General features: G+C 37.7%; 1 protein-coding gene and 1 long non-coding RNA gene across 5 annotated transcripts in view; both read right to left on the reverse strand.

The window, feature by feature from the left end:
- Positions 1-179: 179 nt before the first annotated feature.
- On the reverse strand, positions 180-10,695 carry LOC110742633. Its single transcript, XR_002520512.2, has 3 exons — positions 8,935-10,695; positions 5,916-5,993; positions 180-451 (listed from the first exon to the last, which is right to left on the reverse strand). It is a non-coding gene; the product is annotated as an uncharacterized LOC110742633 (long non-coding RNA).
- Positions 10,696-11,954: 1,259 nt separating this feature from the next.
- TSC22D2 (TSC22 domain family member 2) overlaps positions 11,955-23,424 on the reverse strand; it is a 53,873-nt gene continuing 42,403 nt past the window's right edge. For 2 of the 4 annotated variants that reach the window (XM_003894958.4, XM_009201523.4), the window contains 2 exons: positions 16,285-16,336; positions 11,955-15,040 (listed from right to left, as the gene is read on the reverse strand). In XM_003894958.4, the coding sequence (XP_003895007.1) occupies positions 14,780-15,040; positions 16,285-16,336 (313 nt within the window). In that variant the 3' untranslated portion in view covers positions 11,955-14,779. Of the gene's footprint in view, positions 15,041-16,283; positions 16,337-23,424 lie in introns of those variants that run through there. The other 2 variants (XR_644035.4, XR_644036.4) reach the window with 2 other exon arrangements.

Genomic DNA, 23,424 nt, shown 5'->3' on the forward strand with positions numbered 1-23,424 from the left:
TCGTCCAGGCGGGAGTGCAGTGGTGCCATCTCAGCTCACTGCAAACTTCACCTCCCAGGTTCAAGTGATTCTCCTGCCTCAGCCTCCTGAGTAGCTGGGATTACAGGTGTGCACCACTAGGCCCAGCTAATTTTTGTATTTTTAGTAGAGACGGGTTTTCACCATGTTGGCCAGGCTAGTCTCAAACTCCTGACCTCAAGTGATCCGCCTGCCTCAGCCTCCCAATGTGCTGGGATTACAGGCGTGAGCCACTGGGCCCAGCCAGAAAATATACATTTCTAACAAATAAACAATCAGCACCCATCCTCTTGAACTGAGAGTGTTCTGACTGAAGTCTGTTTGGTGTTTTGTGGATGGAGACTTACCTTTCTTCATTCCAAGGAGTGTATATTGTCATATATTGTTCTCTTTTGCCCATCCTAAACGGCCATATCTTGAATCACAGAGCTGCCTAATGAAATCAAGTAGATGAATCAATGAATAAGAATAAATTTGGTACAGTTTCAACATAATTTTTTCCAGAAAAGGAGTTCTTTCTTTCTGTGACCTCTAACCTATTCAAGCACAATGGGGAGAAAAATGTGGGCTATGGCGTCCCATGGGCTGGAATCTAGTTCTACCACTAATCTGATCTGAGATCTTGGGCAGGTCACAAGCTCTCCGGATTCTCTGAACCTGTTTCTATATCTGTCAGATGAGCCAAACACTTGCTTTCCCAAGGCTTACTAGGGTAGTTTTGAGGTTCTGAAGAGATAAAGGAAGAAAAATACACCTGAGTCCAGGAGGTGGAGGCTGCAGTGAGCTGTGATCGTGCCACTATACTCCAGCCTGGGTGACAGAGTGAGACCCTGTCTTAAAGGGAAAAAAAAGGAGGAAAAATAGATTTTTTTTTGTCAGGAGTGCTGTAAAACTTGGTAGTGTTATTATTTGGAGAAGGTGATTAAACCTATCTAGGTGACCTTGGATTTATCACAGGTGCTAATTGCCTAGTCTTTTTCCCAAGCTTTTGGTCAAAAAGCAGTGAGGAGAAAGAGCGTTGCTTCAACCAGATGCCTAGAAAGGGGTGAGAAAGCAAGCAAGAGCCAGCATTTACTGCATGTTTGCTGTGGGCCAGATCCCAGTTATGTGATTTACATAGTTTATATTGTTTGATCCTCACAACAAGGCTATGATTTGGTTATCTCAGGCTACATTTAGAGATCAGAAAGCTCAAGAATAAAGAATACGTAAGATAGACGTGAACCCTCATTCATTCATTTAATAAGAGTACAATCATGTGCTGCATAACAACATTTAGGTCAACTGTGGGCCACCATCAGTAAAGTCATAGGGCAACGCTTTACTCACATGTTCGTGGTGATGCCTGATGTAAACAAATCTACTGCGCTGCCAGTCGTATAAAAGTCTAGCACATACAATTATGTATAGCACATAATACTTAATAATGATAATAAACAACTGTGTTACTGGTTTATGTATTTACCATACTCTACTTTTTATCTTTTAGAGTGCAGTCCTACTTATTAAAAAAAAAAAAAAGTAGCTGTAAGACAGCTTCAGGCAGGCCCTTTTGGAGTTATTCCAGAACAAGGCATTGTTCTTATAGGAGATGACAGCTCCATGCGTGTTAATTGCCCCTAAAGACCTCTTCCAGTGGGATAAGATGTGGAGGTAGAGGGTAGCGATATTGATGATCCTGTTCCTGTGTAGGCCTAGGCTAATATATGGGTTTGTGTCTTAATTTTCAACAAAAAAGTTTAAAAAGTTAAAAAATTTAAACATAGAAAAAAGCTTATGTAATAATATAAAGAAAGAAAATATTTTTGTACACTTATAGAATGTTTGTGTTTTAAGGTAAATGTTACTATAAAGGAGTAAAAAAGTTACAACAAAATTTCAAGTTTATGAAACTAAAAATTACAGTGGCTGAGCATGGTGGCTCACACCTGTATTTCCAGCACTTTGGGAGGCCCAAGGGAGAATCTCTCAAGGCCAGGGGTTCGAGATCAGCCTGGATAACAAAGGGAGACCCCCATTTCTGTAAAAAATTAGCCAGGCCCAGTGGCATGTTGCCTGTAGTCCTAGCTACTCGGGAGGCTGAGGTGAGAGACTGCTTGAACCCAATAAATGAAGGCTGCAATGAGCCATGATCATATCACTACACTCCCACCTGAGTGACAGAGCAAGACCCTGTCTCAAAAAAAAAAAAAAAAAAAGGCCAGGCGCAGAGGCTCACGCCTGTAATCTCAGCACTTTGGGAGGCCGAGGCGGGCGGATCATGAAGTCAGGAGATCGAGACCATCTGGCTAACATGGTGAGATCCCGTCTCTACTAAAAATACAAAAAAAATTAGCCGGGCATGGTGGCGGGTGCCTGTAGTCCCAGCTACTCTGGAGGCTGAGGCAGGAGAATGGCGTGAACCTGGGAGGAAGAGGTTGCAGTGAGCCGAGATCGTGCCACTGCACTCCAGTTCGGGCAACAGAGCAAGACTCCGTCTCAAAAAAAAAAAAAAAATTACAATAAGTTAATGTTGATTTATTATTAAAGGAAAATGTTTTAAAAAATAAATTTAGTGTAGCCTAAGTGTAGAGTGTTTATAAAGTCCACAGTAGTGCACAGTAATGCCCCCAGGCCTTTGTATTCACCACGCACTCACTGACTCACCCAGAACAAATTCCAGTCCTGTGAGCTCCATTCATGGTAAGTGCCCTATACAGGTGTACCATTTTAAATCTTTTATACTGTATCTTTACTGTACTTTTTCTATGTTTAGGTGCACACATACTTACCATGTGTCACAGTATAGTATCGGTACAGTGACATGCTGTCCAGTTTTATAGACTAGCAGCAATAGTTATACAATATAACCCAGGTGTGTAGTAGGCTAGATCATCCAGGTTTGTATAAATACACTCTATAATGTTTGCACAATGACAAAATCACCTAACGACACATTTCTCGGAATGTATTCCTGTTGTTAAGCAATGCATCACTGCACTGGGTACCAGGAATACAACTGTGAATAAATAAGAAGTCTCTACTCTTACAGAACTTACCCTTAAACGGGGCCCAGTTTGAAGTTTCCCAGCTGTCAAAGGGCAATGAGGGGATTCTCATTCCATTTTACACCACTCAGCTTCTGTCTCTAAGTACTGGCACCCTCTCACCCCAAGTTTCCTGGGCTCTTCGCTTTAAATCCCCTATGTAGGGCCCAGAGCCCTTTCTCCTTCTCCCCCTGGACCTCCCCTCCTGGGGCTGACATTCTCCTCCTCCTTTTAGAACTCCCTTCTGGGGGATGACATTCTTGAGTATCCCAGGGTAGAAGATTGTTGTAACCTTTTTTCCCTCCCAGAGTGTGATTATCTGAGCAGAGGAAGCCTCCAGGAAAGCTGCATTCCCAGATGAGTCAGCTGTCATCACAGCCATTACCTAATGCTGAACTGGGATGGGTTCAGGAAGCTGAAGTCAGTGAACATAAAACTAAGATTCACAGGTTTGGAACTCAAGGTTGCTAGAAGCAAGAGGCTGGCAGTGTTTCCACAGCTATTGCCAAGTCTCCACTTGTTCACTCTCTCCAGAGAACAGAACAGGGAGGTCTTCAAAATTTCCATTTTAAAAGAAGGTGATACTTCTGAGAAGGGACTCTCCCTTTACAATTTTTCTCAGTGAATGCTTTAGCACGAATAGACTACTCGGGGCAGGATGGCATGTGGGGAGGGGAGAAGAACAGGAGACAACACTGGCTGGAGAGTGGTAGGTAAGAGGAGTCATTAATAGGAGGGTCCCACAGACCTAGATTCTCGTGCTGACCACCTAGGTTCTTAAGCTAATGTCCCAACACTGAAACCTCTTAGTGCGTTCCTTATGGGAAAGACCATGAGGATGATAACAAAATTGGTCTCCATGGAGAATCAAGACACAGATAGCAAAGGCAATAGAACACATCAGCACCAGAGTTGCTGATCTTTAATACTTAAAAGTTAGGCCGGGCGCGGTGGCTCACGCCTGTAATCCTAGCACTTTGGGAGGCCAAAGCGGGTGGATCACAAGGTTAGGAGACTGAGACCATCCTGGCTAACACAGTGAATCCCCGTCTTTACTAAGAATACAAAAAATTAGCCGGGCGTGGTGGCGGGCGCCTGTAGTCCCAGCTACTCTGGAGGCTGAGGCAGGAGAACCGCGTGAACCCAGGAGGTGGAGCTTGCAGTGAGCGGAGATTGTGCCACTGCACTCCAGCCTGGGCGACGGGGCAAGACTCCATCTCAAAAATAAATAAATAAATACTTAGAAGTATTGTTGCATGTTGGCCGGGAGCAGTGGCACACGCCTGTAATCCTAGCACTTTGGGAGGCCAAGGCAGGTGGATCACCTGAGGCCAGGAGTTTGAGACCAGCCTGACCAACATGGTGAAACCCTGTCTCTACAAAAATACAAAAATTAGCCCGGTGTGGTGGCGCATGCCTGTAATCCCAGCTATTAGGGAGGCTGAGACAGGAGAATGGCTTGAACCTGGGAGGTGGAGGTTGCTGTGAGCCGAGATAGCACCATTGCACTCTAGCCTGGGCGACAAGAGCAAAACTCCATCTCAAAAAAAATAAAATAAAAAGTATTGTCGCATGTGCTAAATGTTACCTACCCCATGCAGCCTTTCTTAGTAAGTTTTCTGGTTCATGCTCAGATTGTAAGGAGAATATGCGTAGTCTCCGTTTGGCAGAAAGTAAACCCACAAAAATCCACTGCTCATTTCTGTAACTCTTCACTCTCTGAATCCGTGGGCTAACTGACCTGCTTTTCTTACCTGCAGATGCTTCTTCTGAACCAGCCCCGCCTCTGCCCAGATATGGGGCTTCCCACCCCTATTCCCTCAAGGTACTCTTCACTTAGAAGTTACTCCCAGACTCAGCAGTAAACAGACAAATCTTCAGGTCACCATTTCCTGTTAACAACTTTTTGGGGGCTTTTTCCTGGCTTCTCTCTACTAACCCCTGAGTCATAGCATCCAAAATCAACTCGCTACATTCTCTTTGCCTTCTTCCCAGAATAAAATATCAGAGTAAGTCTTCCCTAATCATACCTTATTTATTTTTATTCCTTGGTAGGTACTCATTATTTTGAAAACCGGGAAATAAAAGGAAAGAACTAAGCCTCTCCCTTTCTTATACAAACTGTACCACAGGGTAGCTGAATAGTTGGTAAGCGCAAGTCTCTCTTTAGAGAAGTATTTTGCTAATGAGTGAGAAGGGATAATAGAATTAATACGCTAATGGGTCTAGGTAATGATTATCAGTGCTTCCAACATCACAAAATAGAGACAGACATTATATGATGGAAGTATATACCACCACTTACGAATTAATCTTGACAAAATATAAATCTGATTAAACTTCTAGAACTAATTTAGGAAATACAGGGACAGAGGATTCTACAAGAATGCAATTAGGAAAACTCAGACTTCAGAAAAAGCTATGGGGCAAATAACTGAGATTCTTGAAGAATTTCAAGGGGAAAAGAGAGGTATGGGGAGCCCACATATTAAGAGGGACTTTAGAGGCCTGCCAACCAATTGCAGTGTATGGACCTTATTTTGATCCACATTCAAACAAATACACCATAAGAAATGTATGATAATCAGGGAAATGTGGACATTGAGTAGATTTTTAATGATATTAAGGAATTGTTAATTTTGAGGTGGGGTGATAGTATTTTGGTTATAATTTTTCTTTAAAAAATCCTTGTCCTTTAGAGGTATACGCTGAAATATATATGGATGAAGTCTACAATATCTTAGATTTCCTTCAAAATAATCCAGAGCATCATGGATTATTTCTAAGTGTTGGCATCCTCTCACCCCAAGTTTCCTAGGTCTTCACTTTAAACCCCATATGTAGGTCCCAGAGCCCTTTCTCCTCCTCCACCTGGAATTCCCCTCCTGGGGCTCACGTTTTCCTCCTCCTCTTAGAACTCTCTTCTGGGGGGTGACATTCTTGAGTATCCTGGGGAGGGGAAATGAGTGGGAGTATAAATAATGCAAGATTGGCCATGATTAGATAATTTTTTAAACTAGACGATAAGTACATGGGAGCTCATTATACAGTTCACTTTTGTATATGGTTGAGAAATCCAGAACAAAATGCTACACAAAATTGTAACCACTGGAAGAATGCATATGGAATGTATACTTCCCAACCAAAAGAGGGATCAAAAATGAGTGAGAAACAACTGAATAAAAGTCAAGAAAAGGGAAAAAGGGTGTGTGTGTGGCGGGGCGGTGGCCGGGGGTGGGAGTGGGGCTTGCCTAGAAAGCATTTTAAGGAGAAAACATGAAATAAGGTGGCAGAAATACATCCAAATATGCCACTGATGAAACAGACATGGACTAAATTTTTCTATCAAAAGACAGATTGGGTTAAGAAATTAAAAATTCAAGCCAGAAACAGTGATGGATACCTGTAGTCCCAGCTACTTGGGAGACTGAAGAGGGAGGATTGTTTGAGCCTAGGAGTTCAAAGCCAGCCTGGGCAACATAGCAAGACTTCATCTCTATAAAAGAAAAAATTGGGAACACTTATTCTATTTTATGGAATGAAGTGTTGCCTGGTTCAAAAAAGAAAATTCAACTATATACTTTTCATAAGGGAAACTCTTAAAAAAAAAAAAAAAGTTAGAAAATGAAGAGATAGAAAACTACTAGAGTAATGAAATGATCATAAAGAGAAATTAGGAGTAAAGCAGTTCAATAGATATGGGATAGAATTAGCAACAAAGTGATCATCAAAGACCTTGACGAGAACAGTTTCAGTGGCACAGTGGGAGCTAAAGCCAGACTGCGTTTGTGATGAGCTGTACTTGGAAGAGGTAAAAGTGGAAAGGAAGCGGAGGGAGCTGAAAAAACAAGTGGAGGGAACACATTTTCACTTAGGGGAGGTGGGCTACTCATTTACTGGCCAGTTATTTATTGAGCCTGTATAAATACTGATGTGAAAAAGCCATAGGAGAAGGCGAAGTAGAAGAAACAGGTAGAGGGGGAAGATATTCCTGGGGAGGAAAGACACTGAACATGATGAGACCCCAGGTACCAGTGGAAACATTAGCAGCAGACAAGAAGAAAACATTATTTTATTTCTAATTTATTAATTTGTCATTACACAAACAATACATGAATGCATATTCAAAAACATCAAACATTACAGTTAAAGCTAACGCACGCTACCAAACTACTGTTAACAGTTTGGTTAGTATCCTTCCAGACCTTCTCTCTATATAATACACAAATATGTACTTGTAGAAGTACACTATACAGTATTTGTGTGTGTGTGTGTGTGTGTGTGTGATGTAACATCAATAGTATCGTATGTATTACAGGTATTGTCTTTCAATTTTTTCCCCCAAACTTTTAACATTGTCTCCTGGAGATCCTTCCATGCCAGACATGTAGGACTTTCTCTTTTTCATTGATACTTAATATTTCATCATGTGTACCATATTCTATCCTCTTGATGAGTATTTTGGTTTTTCCAATTTCATAGTATTACAGTAGCTCCCCCATCATGGAGGATATTTTGCAAGACCCCCACTGAATGCCTGAAACCATGAATAGTACCAAACCCTCTATGTACTATGTTTTTTTATGATCTGGTAACAGAAATGACTAACGGGCAGAGAGTATACACTGTGGATACACTGGACAAAGGGATGATTCCTATCCCAGGCAGGATGGAGAGGGATAGTGAGAGATTTTTATTATACTATGCAGAAAGGTTTGAAGTTTAAAACTTATGTTCATTTCTGGAATTTTCCATTTAATATGTTTGTATTGTGGTTGACCTTGGATGACTGAAACCTCAAAAAGTGAAACTGCAGATAAGGGGGTCTACTGTACAAACAAAGGTGCAATTGACATAATTGTACAAGTTATCTTGTGAACACATGTACGTTTCTTTAGGACATTAAAAGTTGGAATTGTTAGGTCACAGGGTATGTGACTTTTAAAATTTAATGGGTGATACACAATTGTCTTTAAAAGAGGCTGTGCCAATTTGTATGCTCACTAGCAATGTATTCCTGTTTTTCCACACCCTTTCCAGTTTTTGATATGTATGCATGCTAAATATTAGTTGGATCTGAGATGGTTTCTTGTGTTTTAATGTGCACGTTCCTTATTTTGCTGAGATGGAGCATCTCTTCATAACCGATTTGTAAAGTTCTTTGCTTATGTGCATTTTCAAAGGGAAAGGGTATATCGCTTCCAATTTCTAAAAGGGAGTAACCAAAAAGTAGAAGACTAACAGCTAGTCTAGCTGGAGTTAATTTTTGTGAAAGATCTAACTTTGTATTTTTTCTAAATTGTTATGCTATCCCATACTATTTATTGAATAATCCATTTGTTCCTTACTAATTTGAAATATCACTTTTATTACTTACTCAACATATATTTGTGTTTCTGTATTCTCAGCTCTCTTAGAGATTTATTTTTGGCATCAGTCACCTGAGTTATTCTTAACTTGGTTCATTGAATGGTAGCTGATTTTGTCAGCCAAGATAGTAAGTGTGTTGCTTATGAGACAATAGACAATATAATTCATGACACATGAATCCTATTCTAGTTAACTTTGATTTAAATCAATTCCATTATCTACAACTTAGAGTGCTAAAAATGTGTAAACTTTTCTCAGATTAGTTCCTCTTTTTTAGGTAATACTTCACAGGCTCAATGTCGAGGTGGGAGGCTTTTCCCCTCCTTCTAAAAGTATTATTTGATGTTAAAGCTTTATGGTGATTTAAAGTTGTTTCCTGGCAATATCAAAGGATTTTTACATGGCATGGCAATATTACTGTTGATTTATAAAAACCTTTCATTTAACAAATGATATAAGGTTCACAAACTATAACATATACTCTGAATAAACAATATGGCACTTTAACTTTTACACTTACACTGGACTGAGCTCATTGGAGCACACAAATCATGTCCCAATCATCTTTCTATCCCCAAACATCCAGTACAGGTTGCAGCACCTACATTGAAATAGAATTAAATTGCATGTCAACATTTTTTAAAAATAAAATAATGAAGCCTAAATTTCTTGAAAACGTCACTTTTAGGGTTTTACAATGTCATACATGTGTCTTTTTAGTAGGAAAACTAGAATTAGACACTTATCTGTTATTATTTCAGTCTCAAGTGTGGGGAAAATGTTCCCTTGCTGTCTCTGATCTCCCTCAGGTATGACCTATCTATAGATACATTGCATGCCTGTGAAATGACAGCAAGAACTGTGATCTGGATAACATTTGGATTGCAGCAGGCAAGAGTACTTTACAGTTGTTATATGGAAATATTGTAGGAATGCAAAAGAATGAAGAGATGAACTTAACTTTTTTATGGAAAAGTTGAACTGTGGCATTTGCCTTGTTTTAAAATTCAGTTGTTTTTATGATCCAAGCACACCTTTTCCTTCCCTCCAAAGGGATAAATATGGCTTCTGTGGACAATGTCGTAGTCTGTAAACTTAGATACTCTGGACCCATGACCGTAGACAATGGGAAAACTCCCCAAACTGCCTAGTCTATCAGTTTCCCTGCTGAGAATGAAAAATAAAGCTAACTCACTCACCATCCAGGTATGCTGAACAAACTCAACAACTAAGTGGACAGCGCCAGTGCAAAATACCAGCGTCTTACTTGGCCATCGCCAATCTGAAAATCTGTCTTATTTTTCTTATTTGATGATTCCATGGCAGGGTGTGGGGGGGAAGCAAGAATGTCTGTGAACTTTAACTTGCTTCAGAGTGCCTCACTTAGCATTTTCATCTATGAACACAGCATGTCATACCAATTGTACTCCACGAAAGATATAGTTACAATAGCACTTGTATAAAGTAATCCTTGCAACCTATGAAGGAAAGCCATACATTTAAAGGGATCTTGCTGTAGAAATTCTGTGAACTGGTACAGAAATACATGACAAAGATTTATCTTGAAATGTTGAAAAGGAGTAAATAGGGTGCAAGTATACATCACTAAATAATAAACTATTACTACTGCTAGGAAATAGAAATATGGATTATTAAGAGGCTTGAAGCAGAAGGAGGTGGGAGAAAAGGTCTAGTTTTGGATAAGCAGGAGACTTAGAAAAAAGAAGCCTGCAGGACTGACCTATGCCAAAGAATAAAAGGCTAAAGCCTAGCAAAACCTATTCTGCCTTGGGTTGTCAGTACCTACAGTGGGGGCCAGAACCAATATTATCCTTTCCAGGGAGCAAGGAATAGATTTTAGGGAGACTTTGGAATCATCCTAATCCTAGTCACTATAAAAGGATTACATTTAGTTTACCTTTAGGGTAGAATTGACACAGAGGCATAGTGACAGCAAAGGTTCCATTCCCCCGACCCTTTTGTTAAATTCTTGAAATTCCTTTAAGGAAACAAAGACTTTCATTTCACAGATTTATGACTGTTGGAAGGAAAAGACTGAGTCAAACTTTCAAGTATGAGTTGGGACTCTTTAATCTTTTTTTGGAGGGACAAGAAAATAGGCAGCTGGGTGTGGTGGCTCACGCCTGTAATCAACACTCTAGGAGGCCCGGGCGGGCGGGGGAGATCATTTGAGGTCAGGAGTTCAAGACCAGCCTGGCCAACATGGTGAAACCCCGTCTCTACTGAAAATACAAAAATTAGCCCGGCATGGTGGCACACACCTGTAACACCAGCTACTCAGGAGGTTGAGGCAGGAGAATCGCTTGAACCTGGGAGGCAGAGGTTGCAGTGAGCCAAGATCTTGCCACTGTACTCCAGCCTGAGCAACAGCGAGACTATCTCAAAAAAAAAAAAAAAAAAAAGGAAATAGGCACCTGATACCTGATACTGGGAATGGGATGTTCATTGTGCAGAGGAAAATGGTACAGACAAACTTCCTTCATGAGCTTCACAAAATTGCCTTTGTAATTTTGCCTTTTCATCGTTTATTTTCTGGATTATCATCCCTCCTAAATTATTTCTCAGCTTCCAGTTTCAGCTACTCTAATCTACCTCCTATCTGCCACTGGAATTGTGCACATCCAGCAGAATTTGAGCACAGTATCCCATTACTTAAAACCATTCAATAAATCATTCTTGCTTTCTGAATAGATGCCAAACTACTAGGTCGGGGGGAAGTCACTGCCTGCCTGTCTCCAGTGCAATTCTGTGGCTGCTCTAGGAGCCTTGTTTATGCTCTTAAGCCATTAAGTTCTCTTTTCTTGTGCTTGGAATGCCCTTCCCTCTGGCTCTTATGACCTTCAAGACTCAGGTGTCATGTTTTTGAGGAAACCTATCCTGAAAAAAACCATCCCTGACTGTATAGTAACAAGTATTTCTCGCTGCATTATTAGTTGGCTTATTATGTCCTCAAATTGTCAATCTTGAGGGCTGGGTTTTGTCCTTTTCCTAGGATTATTTAAGAAAATTGAGCCATGTCACAAAGTGCTTGTCACTGAGCCATAAAGTTTCTTTTAAAAATGTGACTTCAAATCTTAAAAGTTGTTTCCAGACAATTAGCTATTTCTGGTTCTGCAAAGATAAATTTTCAAGAACAGAGATATTCTGGTACTATTAAGACTTTTTTTTTTTTTTTGTTAAGGTCCATGAATTACCGGAGTTTGCAACTTGGAGAAACATAATCATTCACCTGTGAAAATTCTTGTGAATAATGGCAGTTGTGATCCCCAATCACTGGAGGCTTGATTATAAAACGTTATCTCAAGACTTCTAAATTAGTATAGGATATTATAAATAGAATTTGAAAAATTCAGCTATTTTGGACAATCAGGAGTTAAGGAAACTGTACATTTAACGCCTCCTAACCCCTACTATTTGTTTTTGGTGTGGCAAGCTGTGAGATCACATTGGAACAACCTAAAATAAATTTTATTTGGGGAAAGTTAGGTTTGAACTGTAGACAATTACCGTATCAGAAAAATTTTTACTTATGATTTATTGGCTAAAACAGAAAAGCTTATGTGGGACCTTGCTCTATGGGCATTACACTGACAGAATTAGATAGATGGCATTCCTGTAAGACTCCAAATAGCTGGAGACTCAAATAGCTGAACTGGAAGTTACTTAAGATCCTAAACAATCAGCTGGGGGAAGGGTTGACAGTAGGGATAGTTTGGATTTTGACAGCAGGCGGGGATGATGGGAAAGCAGAGGGCAGGCACGACAATAATTTTGCATTTTTGAACAATGCACCATGAGTTGAGTATCTTCTGTCGTTACACTGAAAAGCTTATTATTTAAGGCTCTTGAAACATATTGCCAAATTACTTTCTAAAAGTACACAGGAAAGCCTGTCTTTCTATGTTAAGTCCTGCTACTTTGGACACTTATTACAATTCGCTAAAAATATTAATTTGCATTTTTTAGGTTACTAGAAGTTGAACCTTTAGAAACTGCTCTATCTCTTCTGTGAACTACCCATGTTTTCTCTCCTTTTCTATTTTTTTTCTTAATATAAAAGTAGTAATAACTGCTGTTACCATTTTAAACCTTAACATATTATTCATTTCCTTGGAGACTATTACTTTGTTTATAAAGTGTTTTTCCAGCCCCAGAATCAAAATGGAATCCATTTTCACAAAAATCCCACCTCTTTTTCTAAGACTAGTTTTTCTCCACCTGTATTAAATATCACATATCACAGTTAGCACTGGAGGGGCACAGCCAGCAAACCTCTCTGGTTAACAGTCCAACAGCGAAGTTTCACATTCCATTAAGTATCTCACCTGTAGCAGCTCTACTTGGAATCTTACTACACATCCTTAGGGTTGCTTACTCAAGCCTATGTACTTAGTTCCTTTATTTATAATGTTATTCATTAACATTTTGTTCAATGTCTTACAGCGCAACTAGAATAGAAAATATTTGGCAATCTCATGTACATCCCAATTTTATGCCTCGTTTGTGGCTAATCTGATTAAATTTTTACTTCAAATAAACACGTCTTTTAACAGGGAGAACTAACTACTGGTTCTCATTGACTCTGATTAGCTAGCTGGCTACAGATGCAGCGCATATTAATTTCTACAGGCACCTTTCTGAATTCAAGTAAAAGTTTTGGTAGACAAGGATTTCCTACTTCAGTATCACTAACATAATATGAATATTGAGTACAAATATTGCTCACTATTCTTGCATTCTTTAAATTGTTTTAATTTGAAAATTTAAGAACTATCAGTAAGTCATTATTAACAGGTCTTTAAGGAGTATTTTGAATTGTGAAAATACAAATCTAGTCAAATTTTGAACACATATAGAGCCAAATATTTCAACAAAACTGCAGTTTAATTTCAGAAAATGTGTTAAAATATATATTTATACATCAATTTCTGACATACACTTAATGTGTTAGTATACACAAAATGATGCTTTCTTTTGAAACTGTATTTATGAAATGTACATTTTAATTTAAATACTCAGTATACACTGCACTTAATCTGCATGTTGCATTTATTAAATACATTAAAATCTGCAATGTAACAAAACGTTTTCTGCATACGAAATTCAAAACACCATTTTAAATGAACAAAAGATGGCTCACTTTTTTTTTTTTTTTTACAACTAGTGTATTGTACACTAGCTCAGCTCCACCAAACTACCTGTTCGTTCTCTTTTATTTGACATTGTTCACAGACTAGTACATATTACAATAAGAGTGCTGGATAAAAACATGAGGTACGAAAGTGGTTCAAAGATTATAGGTCATGCAGATCATGCTAGACAGCAAAGAAAATTGTGACTGAGAAAACACTAAATAAAAATACATAAAGAATGTGCATTATAAAAAAAAAGACAAAAAAAACAAAACAAAACAAAAAAACCCCCAAAAAACTCCATTACACAGCTTTGCTTCTTTGGTTACAAAGTAGGTTGAACAATTTCACAGCTTTTTATTCCCACCCGAAAAAAAAGTCATACGAAATGTTGAAAAGCAGAGGAATCGTGGCAATTTCTCTTAGAAAGTAGAAACAAATGAACAAAGTTTTCTTCATCAAAATAGCCCAATTATTTATTATATCACAATAACTGGTGACTACCTGTACAGTTGCACTATGTTCTTCATACTTACACTATACAAAATTTACATTCAAGCTGGGTCTTTACTACTGAAAATAAATACCAAAAGTAAATTGCCATTAGTGTTAGAAATATGCCAGGATTCTTTTGTTCAATTATTGCCTAAACGTTTTATCTGTTAAATGCAATCCTGTCTTTCACTTCCTTTACTGATACTTATAATTATTCAAAAAAATTAAAAAAGTTCTGTGACATTGTTCATGTACATTATGAAAATAGCAGCCCTGTAATAAATAAAACACAAATAAATGAAAACTTACGTAGGCAAATGTTACTGATATTGAAAGAAAAGTGGCTCTTTAGATGAACTGTTATTTATAATGTGATAGGAAGGCTCAGGGTAAATCCAAGGGTAATAGGAAACATGGGAGAGCCACCAAAACTCTTAAAGACCCCACTCATGCGCACCAGGTAAAATGCAGACTTTGCTCGCTTTAATAAACCCCATTATTCTCCTTGTGTACTGATGACATAGAACTGGACATCAACAGCGCTGCATGACATTTCAGAGAGAGGAAAAGCTCTTGTAGAATGATTGTCTAATACTGAAAAGGCCAAACACACAACCAAAGCATGGCTACTTGCTTTCGTATAAAGTGGAAAGAACACCAGTGGCACACAAGGATAGATTGCTTTCAGTTTTTTTCTTAATGAGGCTTAAGAAAGCTTTATGCTGAGGAGACATTCGGCTGCTGTGGAGGTTGCGTTGGCTGCGGAGGCTGTGCTATCACTGCTTGCTGTTGAGAAGTGCTACCAGGATTGGCCTGTTGGGTTGGGAGTTGGGATAATTGATCATTGTTTGAAAGAGATTTTAACAGTGCATTTTCTCGTTCAAGTAAAGAGTTTCTTTCAACTAATTCTTTTATTTGTTCCTTTAAAACTTCCACTTCTTCTCTTACTGCATACATCAAATGGCTTTTCACCAGATCCTGTGAAAAACAAAATTAGGAATGTCAAAGAGTGAAAAGGTAAAGGTGGTGCTATCCGGTTCTAGCCTACTTGGTGCCGTTTAAGTTTTTATATTAGTTTTCCTGCTCTTGCTTTTAAGATTTCTGCTTTATCTTGACCGAGCCTATGGAAGATGGGTTGGAAAAAACCCAGTTCCCAACTAGAGCAGTAAGCTCAGAATTTTCTTTTCAAAGTTTGGGACAATTTCCAAAAAATACCAGCTTCTTAAACTGTCAACTCTTTAAGCTTGGAATAAAAAAAAAAAAAAAAAGGTTAAAATCACATGCTTAAAATGGTAGATCAAGAGAACAAAGGAACAATATTCCAACGGAAAGGTGTTTGATGTTAAACTAGTCATAGTACTGCTTTAAAGATAACATTTTGGACTTTAAAATTTTAGGATTAAAAAAATAGTTTGAGACTAACAGTCCTGTAAGGTCTCACACCTGTAATCCCAGCACATTGGGAGGCTGAGGCGGGTAGATCACCTGAGGTCAGGAGTTTGAGACCACCTTGCCCAACATGGTGAAACCCCGTCTCTAAAAATACAAAAATTAGCCAGATGTGGTGGTGTGCACCTGTGGTTCCAACTACTTAGGAGGCTGAGGCAGGAGAATCGCTTGAATCTGGGAGGTGGAGGTTGCAGTGAGCCAAAATCGTGCCACTGTACTTCAGCCTGGGTGACAGAGCGAGACTATCTCAAAACAAACAAAAATACCAACTTTTTTTTGTAGAGACAAGGTCTTGCTATGTTGCCGAGGTTGGTCTCAAACTCCTGGCCTCAACTGATCCTCCCACCTCAGCTCAAGTGCTGGGATTACAGATACTGTGCCTGGCCTACTTACACAGCTTACTTATAGTCTACTTCCATCAGACCTCTAGCTGTTTTTGCTTTAATACTCTTTTTCGCTCTAAAGTATTTTCAGTGCTGAAATATTTGGGGAACATGTTGTCTTTAAATATGTATGCCCCCTCACCAATGGTCCTTACCAATGATAATGCATGAAATGTGAGATATTCAAGTGGGAGAAATATTTACTCAATTAGTATTTCTAGACTAAAAATTCTCAATGTTCTAGCATCTACAACGAAATCTCATTGTCAAAAAACATGATTTGGTCATCTTTGGTTTAAATAAATTATTTGTTTTCTAAAATTGAGAAAAGCTAAGTGTTCCATACAACCAACAATCTATGAAATGGGAGAACTGTAAACTTTTACTTACCATTGCTTGTTCTATTTTGTTGTCAATGGCTACAACACCTCCCCCAGATGCACTGGAAAAAATTAGAATATGTCATTAAATTATTCTAAAAAAGTTAACCTCCCTTCCAACTCTTAAAAGAATGTAAAAGACATTCGTGCTTCACTTAAAACCAAATATATAGTAATTTAAAATAGCTTATTCTGTTCTAACAATTTCAGTACTCAAAGCTCTCATTTCTAAAATGAGAGTCTCAGTAAATTGAAGACTTCTACAGGTCCTTCGTAGTGCCAACATTTCTAATTTGCCTGTGATATATGTATGCTACTTTAACTCTCAATTGTATTAAGAATTTCTCTGTTCAGTGGTTTTAAAAGGATACATTTTAAATGGGCAGTGCCTTCTCTGTATCTCTTAAATTTCTTCATTAACCAACTATATATTCTAATTGCCTTTCATGTAGAAATTCCAATAATTACTTATTGTAGTAAAATTCAGATGATGGCTTGACTTTTTTTTTTTTCTAGTCCTTCCTCTTAGTAAGACTTTTCTGCTATAAGTTTTATAAACATCTAGTTTTTTAAAAAAGTTTTAATGGCTTCTAAAAATGATTCAGAAAGCCTTTGGGCAGGATTGGTTAACAAGAAACTCAACATTCAGCCGGTGCGGTGGCTCATGCTTGTAACCCCAGCACTTTGGGAGGCCGAGGTGGGAGGATCACTTGAGGCCAAGAGTTCCAGACCAGCCTGGCTAACATGGTGAAACCCCGTCTCTACTAAAAATACAAAAAAAATTAACCAGGTATGGTGGCGGGCGCCTGTAATCCCAGCTACTCAGGAGGCTGAGGCAGGAGAACTGCTTGAACCCAGGAGGCAGAGGCTGCAGTGAACCGAGATCATGCCATTTATTGCAATCCAGCCTGGGCAACAAGAGCAAAACTCCATCTCAAAAAAAAAAAAAAAAAAAAAGAAAGAAAAGAAACTTAACATTCTGGCAGACCTATATGTCTTTGTAGGTTACTTGCTGGCAAGAATAACTTACAAGGTTAGAATCACCTATAAGGTATGTGGTTTCGATCAGTTTTCCCTGGGAATAACTGAAAAGTTATCCAGCCTGTTAAGCACATTCCAAGTTCAAATATCACCTTAGCAACTGTACGATAATAACACACAAGGCTGAATAATTGTTCTCTTTGGTGGTTTATATTCTACCATGTATTAAGTAGTAAGAATAGCTGGAATTTATACCCTTTTCTTTTTTTTTTTTTAATTTTATTTCAAAAAACAGTTATTAGGTTTTTAAAAATTACTCTTGTAAAGAAAAATCTGATACTTTAGCTTACTGTACCAATACAAAAAGATAATTTTTATATATTACTAAATACTCTTCATAAAGTATACTCCACCTAAGATTTTAGTGCTAAGATACGTGGAAACTACTTTACTTTGATGGTGTGGACCCACAATGTCATATCAGATTGAGGCTCAGAAATATCCTGTCCTATGATTTCCTGCTATTCATTTCCTATGTGACCATCAGCAAATCACCTATTTAACTTCCCTGGATCTCCGTTTCCCCATCTGTAAAACAAAGGGGTTGATGTCAATGCCTCAAGGGATTTTCCACTTCTAAATCCTTGAAACCTTAAATCATTAGATGGAAAACTAAGTTTATTTGAGCATTAACCACATTAATTACAGCATACTACCTTCACTTCTTGCTGCTACTATTTCTAAGATGAAAAGAGGTTTTGTGTATCTAGTATCTAGAAAGGATTTATGGATCATTAACAAATACTTTATACGTGCTGGGCTTTAAATGCTTTTAGTGAGCTGTGCAAAGTGTGACTATATGTAACTATAAACTACAGAATCACTAAGTAAACCATAAGGCTTTAATATGTACTTCAGTGCCAGATACCATGCAGATATATTTACCACAAATACTGAACACATTTTGGCAAAAAAGACAGTGACAGGCATTTAGATTAGCTTGCTTGGGAATCCCAGATTATAGGTTCTATATTTTTATTGACATGGCAAGGAAAGATTGAATTACTTTTAAGTCATTTCATGACTTAAATCATTTGATTCCTTCAACACATTTGGTTTAAATAGCACACCTTAAATACTAACTACAACGTCAGTTTTATGTATTAATAAGCAGTAAAACAACAAAAAACCCCAAAACCTTTAAAAAAGGGTTTACTGTTTTGTTTTGTTTTTTTTGATAATTAAAATCAGTCAGCAAGTTTTAAAATGATTCCCATAGCTAAGGAAGAATAATTAGCATGCTATTCTTTGAATGCGGATCTAACAAACTCTTTTCCTAAGATCTCTTTTGACAACAGAAGAAACAGGTTTGCAAGATATAAATAGATAATGATGAAGATGTATCCCTTAACAGGTATTAATATTTCAACTATTAGGTGTTATACTCTAATAGAATAAATCAGTGTCAAATATAATTACTACCACTATAGTGACCTTTAACTATCTTGAAGGCTATTATTCAAGAATTCTATAACCTACTGCAGGGGTCTCAAACTTTAGCACGCACCAGAATCATCTGGAGGTCTTGTTAAAACGCAGGTTGCTGGGCTTCCCCCTCAGAGTTTCTGATTTAGTAGGCATGGAACCAGGATTCTGCATTTCTAACAAGTTCCCGGATGATGTGGAATCTGCTGTCTGACTATGCTTTGAGAACTGCAGGCTTACAAATGAAAGTTATAGGAGGAAAAATTAAGAAGCCTAATTCTATTTTTAAAACTTTTTAGCCTGGTACATAAAATTCTTTATGACTTTGACCTCTGCCTTATACAATCTGTTTTCCTCTTATATCCCATCTGCCTATTGTGTTATGGTCTTATATAACTATTTGCAGTCTGTTGAAATATGTTCTCTCAGGTTTCCTTGGCTTTGCAGAAACTGCTCCCTCAGCTGGAAGTGCTCACAGTTCCAATTCATCTGGCTATCTTACACCTGTCCCTTAAGATGCTCCAGTGCCATCTCTTCTGTGATGCTGTTTGATTTTCTAAGGTAGAGCCAATTACTCCATCCCTTCTGGGGTCTACCAATCTTCGCAAACTTTTTGTAGTGCAAAAAGGCAGAATAGCAAATTCTGGCTCCTCCATATACTCACTATATGGAAATTATTTAACCTTTCTAGACTTCAGTTTTTTCATTTAAAATAAGGATTATATGCCAATTGTGAGGATTAAATGAGTTTAAATAATGCTCAGCATAGTAGTTGGCACACTGAGCACTCAATACAGACAGTGATTACTTTGAGTATTATAATACTACCACTGTTGATCCTATTAGATTGAGCTCCTTGAGAAAGGTTCCATAACTTCTTTACCTTTGTGAGTAAGTGAATTCAGTGCTTAGCACACAGCAACTCAATGCATACTGACAGTAATTAGATATGATAGACTTGAAACAATTATTGGTTCTTATGAGGAAGGCATTAAAATTCTTTAAGTTCAGATAAATCAGTTCTCAAAGTGTAGTCCCTGAACTAGAAGTATCAGCATCACCTGGAAACTTGTTAGAAAGGTAAACATTTGGACCCACCCAGACCTTGTTAGAAATGTAAATATTTGGACCCACCCCAGATTTACTCTTGAGGCGGGGCCCCGTAATCTACTTTAAAAAACTCTCCAGGCGATTCAGATAGAAACTAAAGTTTGAGAACCACTGCTTTAAACAGCCAGATTTATAATGAAGACACCAATATGGTAGTCTTAAGCAAATAAGAGACTATTTTATTTCAAGATCCCAGAGTATGGTTTAAAAATACTGTTTCAATGAGGGTATCAAGATGTTTTCTATTATGTTCAAAGTTATCATAGTGAGATTTGACTCTCTTTTAAAATGAGAAAGATCAACTGAAGCAGAATCAATAATTTCCTTCCTTCACCTAATATTGTAATACTATATACCTTGTTTTCCTTTTAATTATCACATTCAGCACATTATATTTTAATGGTTAACCAGTTTCCAAACTTAAGCTCCCTAAGAAAACGTTTTCTGTCTTTATTCCCAGCACAAAGTATATATACCCAGTAACCTATAATGGTGGTAGTATAAACAAATATTTCAGATTAGTGTGTATGTGTATATACACACTCAAACTGAAATACGTCAATTTTAAACCAAGTGTTACAATTACTGCCACAGAAGCATGAGGGAAAAATGAGTTCAGAATTTTCTTTTTTAAACTATTATGGTAAACTGGAAGTGCTAAATAAAGTCAAAAGATAATTTTTAAAAATAAACTTTCTATTTACTATGAATTATTCTTAGAATAAAAATCAAGCATTTATTAGCATTTATAGATGCATTAAAACTTGTGGATATGGAGAGAATGAACAGAAATATAGAGCTGTGGAAAGTAAGAAAGACCTATAAGAAAGTATTTATTTACCGGAATTGCTGCTCCAAAATAAATAAATAAGCTTGAATTCAGTGTTTAAAGCTAATTATACTTACACTCACAGAAAAAGTAAAACTCAAAGTATCAATGCTACAGTAAGACAGGTTGGCTTTCCATGCTGTTCATCTTTTAATTGATCCTAACTGGTTCCCCACCACAGCTTTTCCTCCTAGGTTTCCTTACTCTTACCATGAGATTACTTGCAACATCACTGAGAAAGCAAGAGGACGGATGAAGAATTTCCAACTTCACAAGTTAAAATCACTAAAGAAACAGGTAATCTAATTTAATTTTTTGTTTTGAGACAGTTTCACTCGTTGCCCAGGCTGGAGTGCAATGGCACAATCTCGGCTCACCGCAACCTCCTCCTCCCAGGTTCAAGCGATTCTCCTGCCTCGGCCTCCTGAGTAGGTGGGATTACAGGTATGTGCCACCACGCCCGGCTAATTTTGTATTTTTAGTGGAGATGGGGATTCTCTAATGTTAGTCAGGCTGGTCTCGAACTCCCAACCTCAGGTGATCTGCCTGCCTCGGCGTCCCAAAGTGCTGGGATTATAGGCGTGAGCTACACGCCCGGCCTTGATCTCTATTTTTAAAAAACTATGAGAAACCAACTTTTTTTTTTATCTGTAGTAATGTGGACACAGACATCATGACTACTTATTTAAAATAAAAAAATTCAGCCTGGGCAACATAGTGAGAACCCACGAAAGAAAAGAAAGAAGAAAAGAAAAGAAAAAAGAAAAGAGAAAAGAAAGCAAGCCCATGGTCCCAGTTACTCAGAAGGCTGTGTGGGAAGCTTGCTTGAGCCCAGGAGTTCAGGGTTCATCACTGCACTCCAGCCTGGGTGAGAGAGCCAGACCTGTCTCTAAGAAAAGTAACTACTTCTCTTTTTCCCAAAATGGACATATTTTGACTACTTTGTCTTTCCATCTTCCCCTAGATATAAATGTTAATTAACAAATTAACAAGATAGAGGAAAAGAAAACTTAATGATTGTCTACTTTAGGGCAGGCACACCTTATCTTAATGAGTCCTTACAACAAGCCTGAGCAACATTCTCATTTTACAGTTGAGGAAACTGAGGTCAAGTAACTTGCTCAAAGACACAACACTAGGAACAGGATTCAAACCTGGACCTAATGTCAAAACACATGTATTTTCTTCCATAATAGTAAGACTGTGAAAAAATAATCTCTAGTGACCTGAAATAAATCCAGAATTATGTATATTATTAAGAATGCTTTAATGAAGTACCAAATGTTAAGTTGTGAAACCATAAGCATGGATCCAAAGATTAAACCATGCTCAGAATATGCCATTTATCTTATCTGGCATATTCCTAGAAGAGGTTCAGCTCTGAGAATAAGGGAGGGAACCTCTTAGAAAAGGCACTTGCTTAGTGATCTTTTCATAGCCAATATAGTTTACCTAATTGCCAAGAACGAAAATGTTCTTCTGGTTTGTTAGAAAGCTGAAGATGTCTTAAAAATATTATGTATCTTTAATTAGAATACTGCAATAAATAAATAAATAAAATAAATGCCTTGTTTTACTCAGACTCCTCTAACTTTGCATTGAGTTACAACCACAACTATAAATGCACTACAGGAACTCTCCAAATTACACAAATTTTTTGTAATACAAACTCCTTTGAGTTGGCAAATCTGGCGTACTTCATGCTCACCCCCCCTTGCCCAAACCAACTAAAACTGATTCTTCAGAAACGCACAAGCAGAAGGAGGCTATACCTTTCTTTGGGGGCAGTCCTCAGGAATCATATACTGTTTCCAGTAAATCATCTATAACCTTTATTCCACCCACTCCCATCTCCCAAAATAAGCACTGTAATAACATCATTACTACTAAAATGCATTACTTCTAACCTGGGTAACATTTTGCCTATTCTCTAACAAATGCATGTTTTGTTTTTTAGAAAGAAAATTAAGAAAATGCAAGTCACTGATTACAAAGGAATAAATCGAATAAATCTACAGTTCAGCAAGCTTGTGAGGTTATATATAATTTTAAAAATCCACCACTCTTCTGTAAGAGGGAACTAAAAACATATTTATAGCTTACTCAAGAACAAATAACAATTTTCCTTTCAAAAGGGCCTAAATAAATAAAATTCATGTAGACAATCTCTAGCTGAATGCAAACCTCTATGGTGAAGAATAAAAATTGGGTGAAGTTAATAATAAACTAAGAACTCAAAATGTTATGTTATTCTAATTATTGACCATCAGTTCTACCAATATAAAACAAATAATGTTTAATTTCATGATTAAAAAAAAGAAACCCAAAATGCCCCATAGAGATTATTATTAGCAGTAACACAAAACAAGTTATTTTAAAGCTATTATTCATCCTGAGCAAGCAGGTAAAATTTCTACTTACAAAACTTAAGTGTTACTTTTTCTCAAGTAGCCAGTCCTGCAATGGTGTGATAAATGCTTTTACCAAGGAACTACTAAAAACCCAGTTAAATACTTATATAATGATTGATATTTATTGTCAGCATCTTCTACAAAAACCTTGTTCACCAATGCCCTCAGCATATTTTATATTTATATTGTTAATTTTATCAAATGGCTAGCCAGTAAAGCGTAGATGAAAGAGCATGCAATCTATACGAAGTCCATCTCCTACCTTAGACTCCCTTTGTCTAGAATCAGTCTTATCATCTGTACTAAGAACTTTAAATAAAGCCATTTAATTAGA

The sequence above is a fragment of the Papio anubis genome, chromosome 2 (assembly GCF_008728515.1).
Source record: "Papio anubis isolate 15944 chromosome 2, Panubis1.0, whole genome shotgun sequence".
Classification (NCBI taxonomy): domain Eukaryota; kingdom Metazoa; phylum Chordata; class Mammalia; order Primates; family Cercopithecidae; genus Papio; species Papio anubis.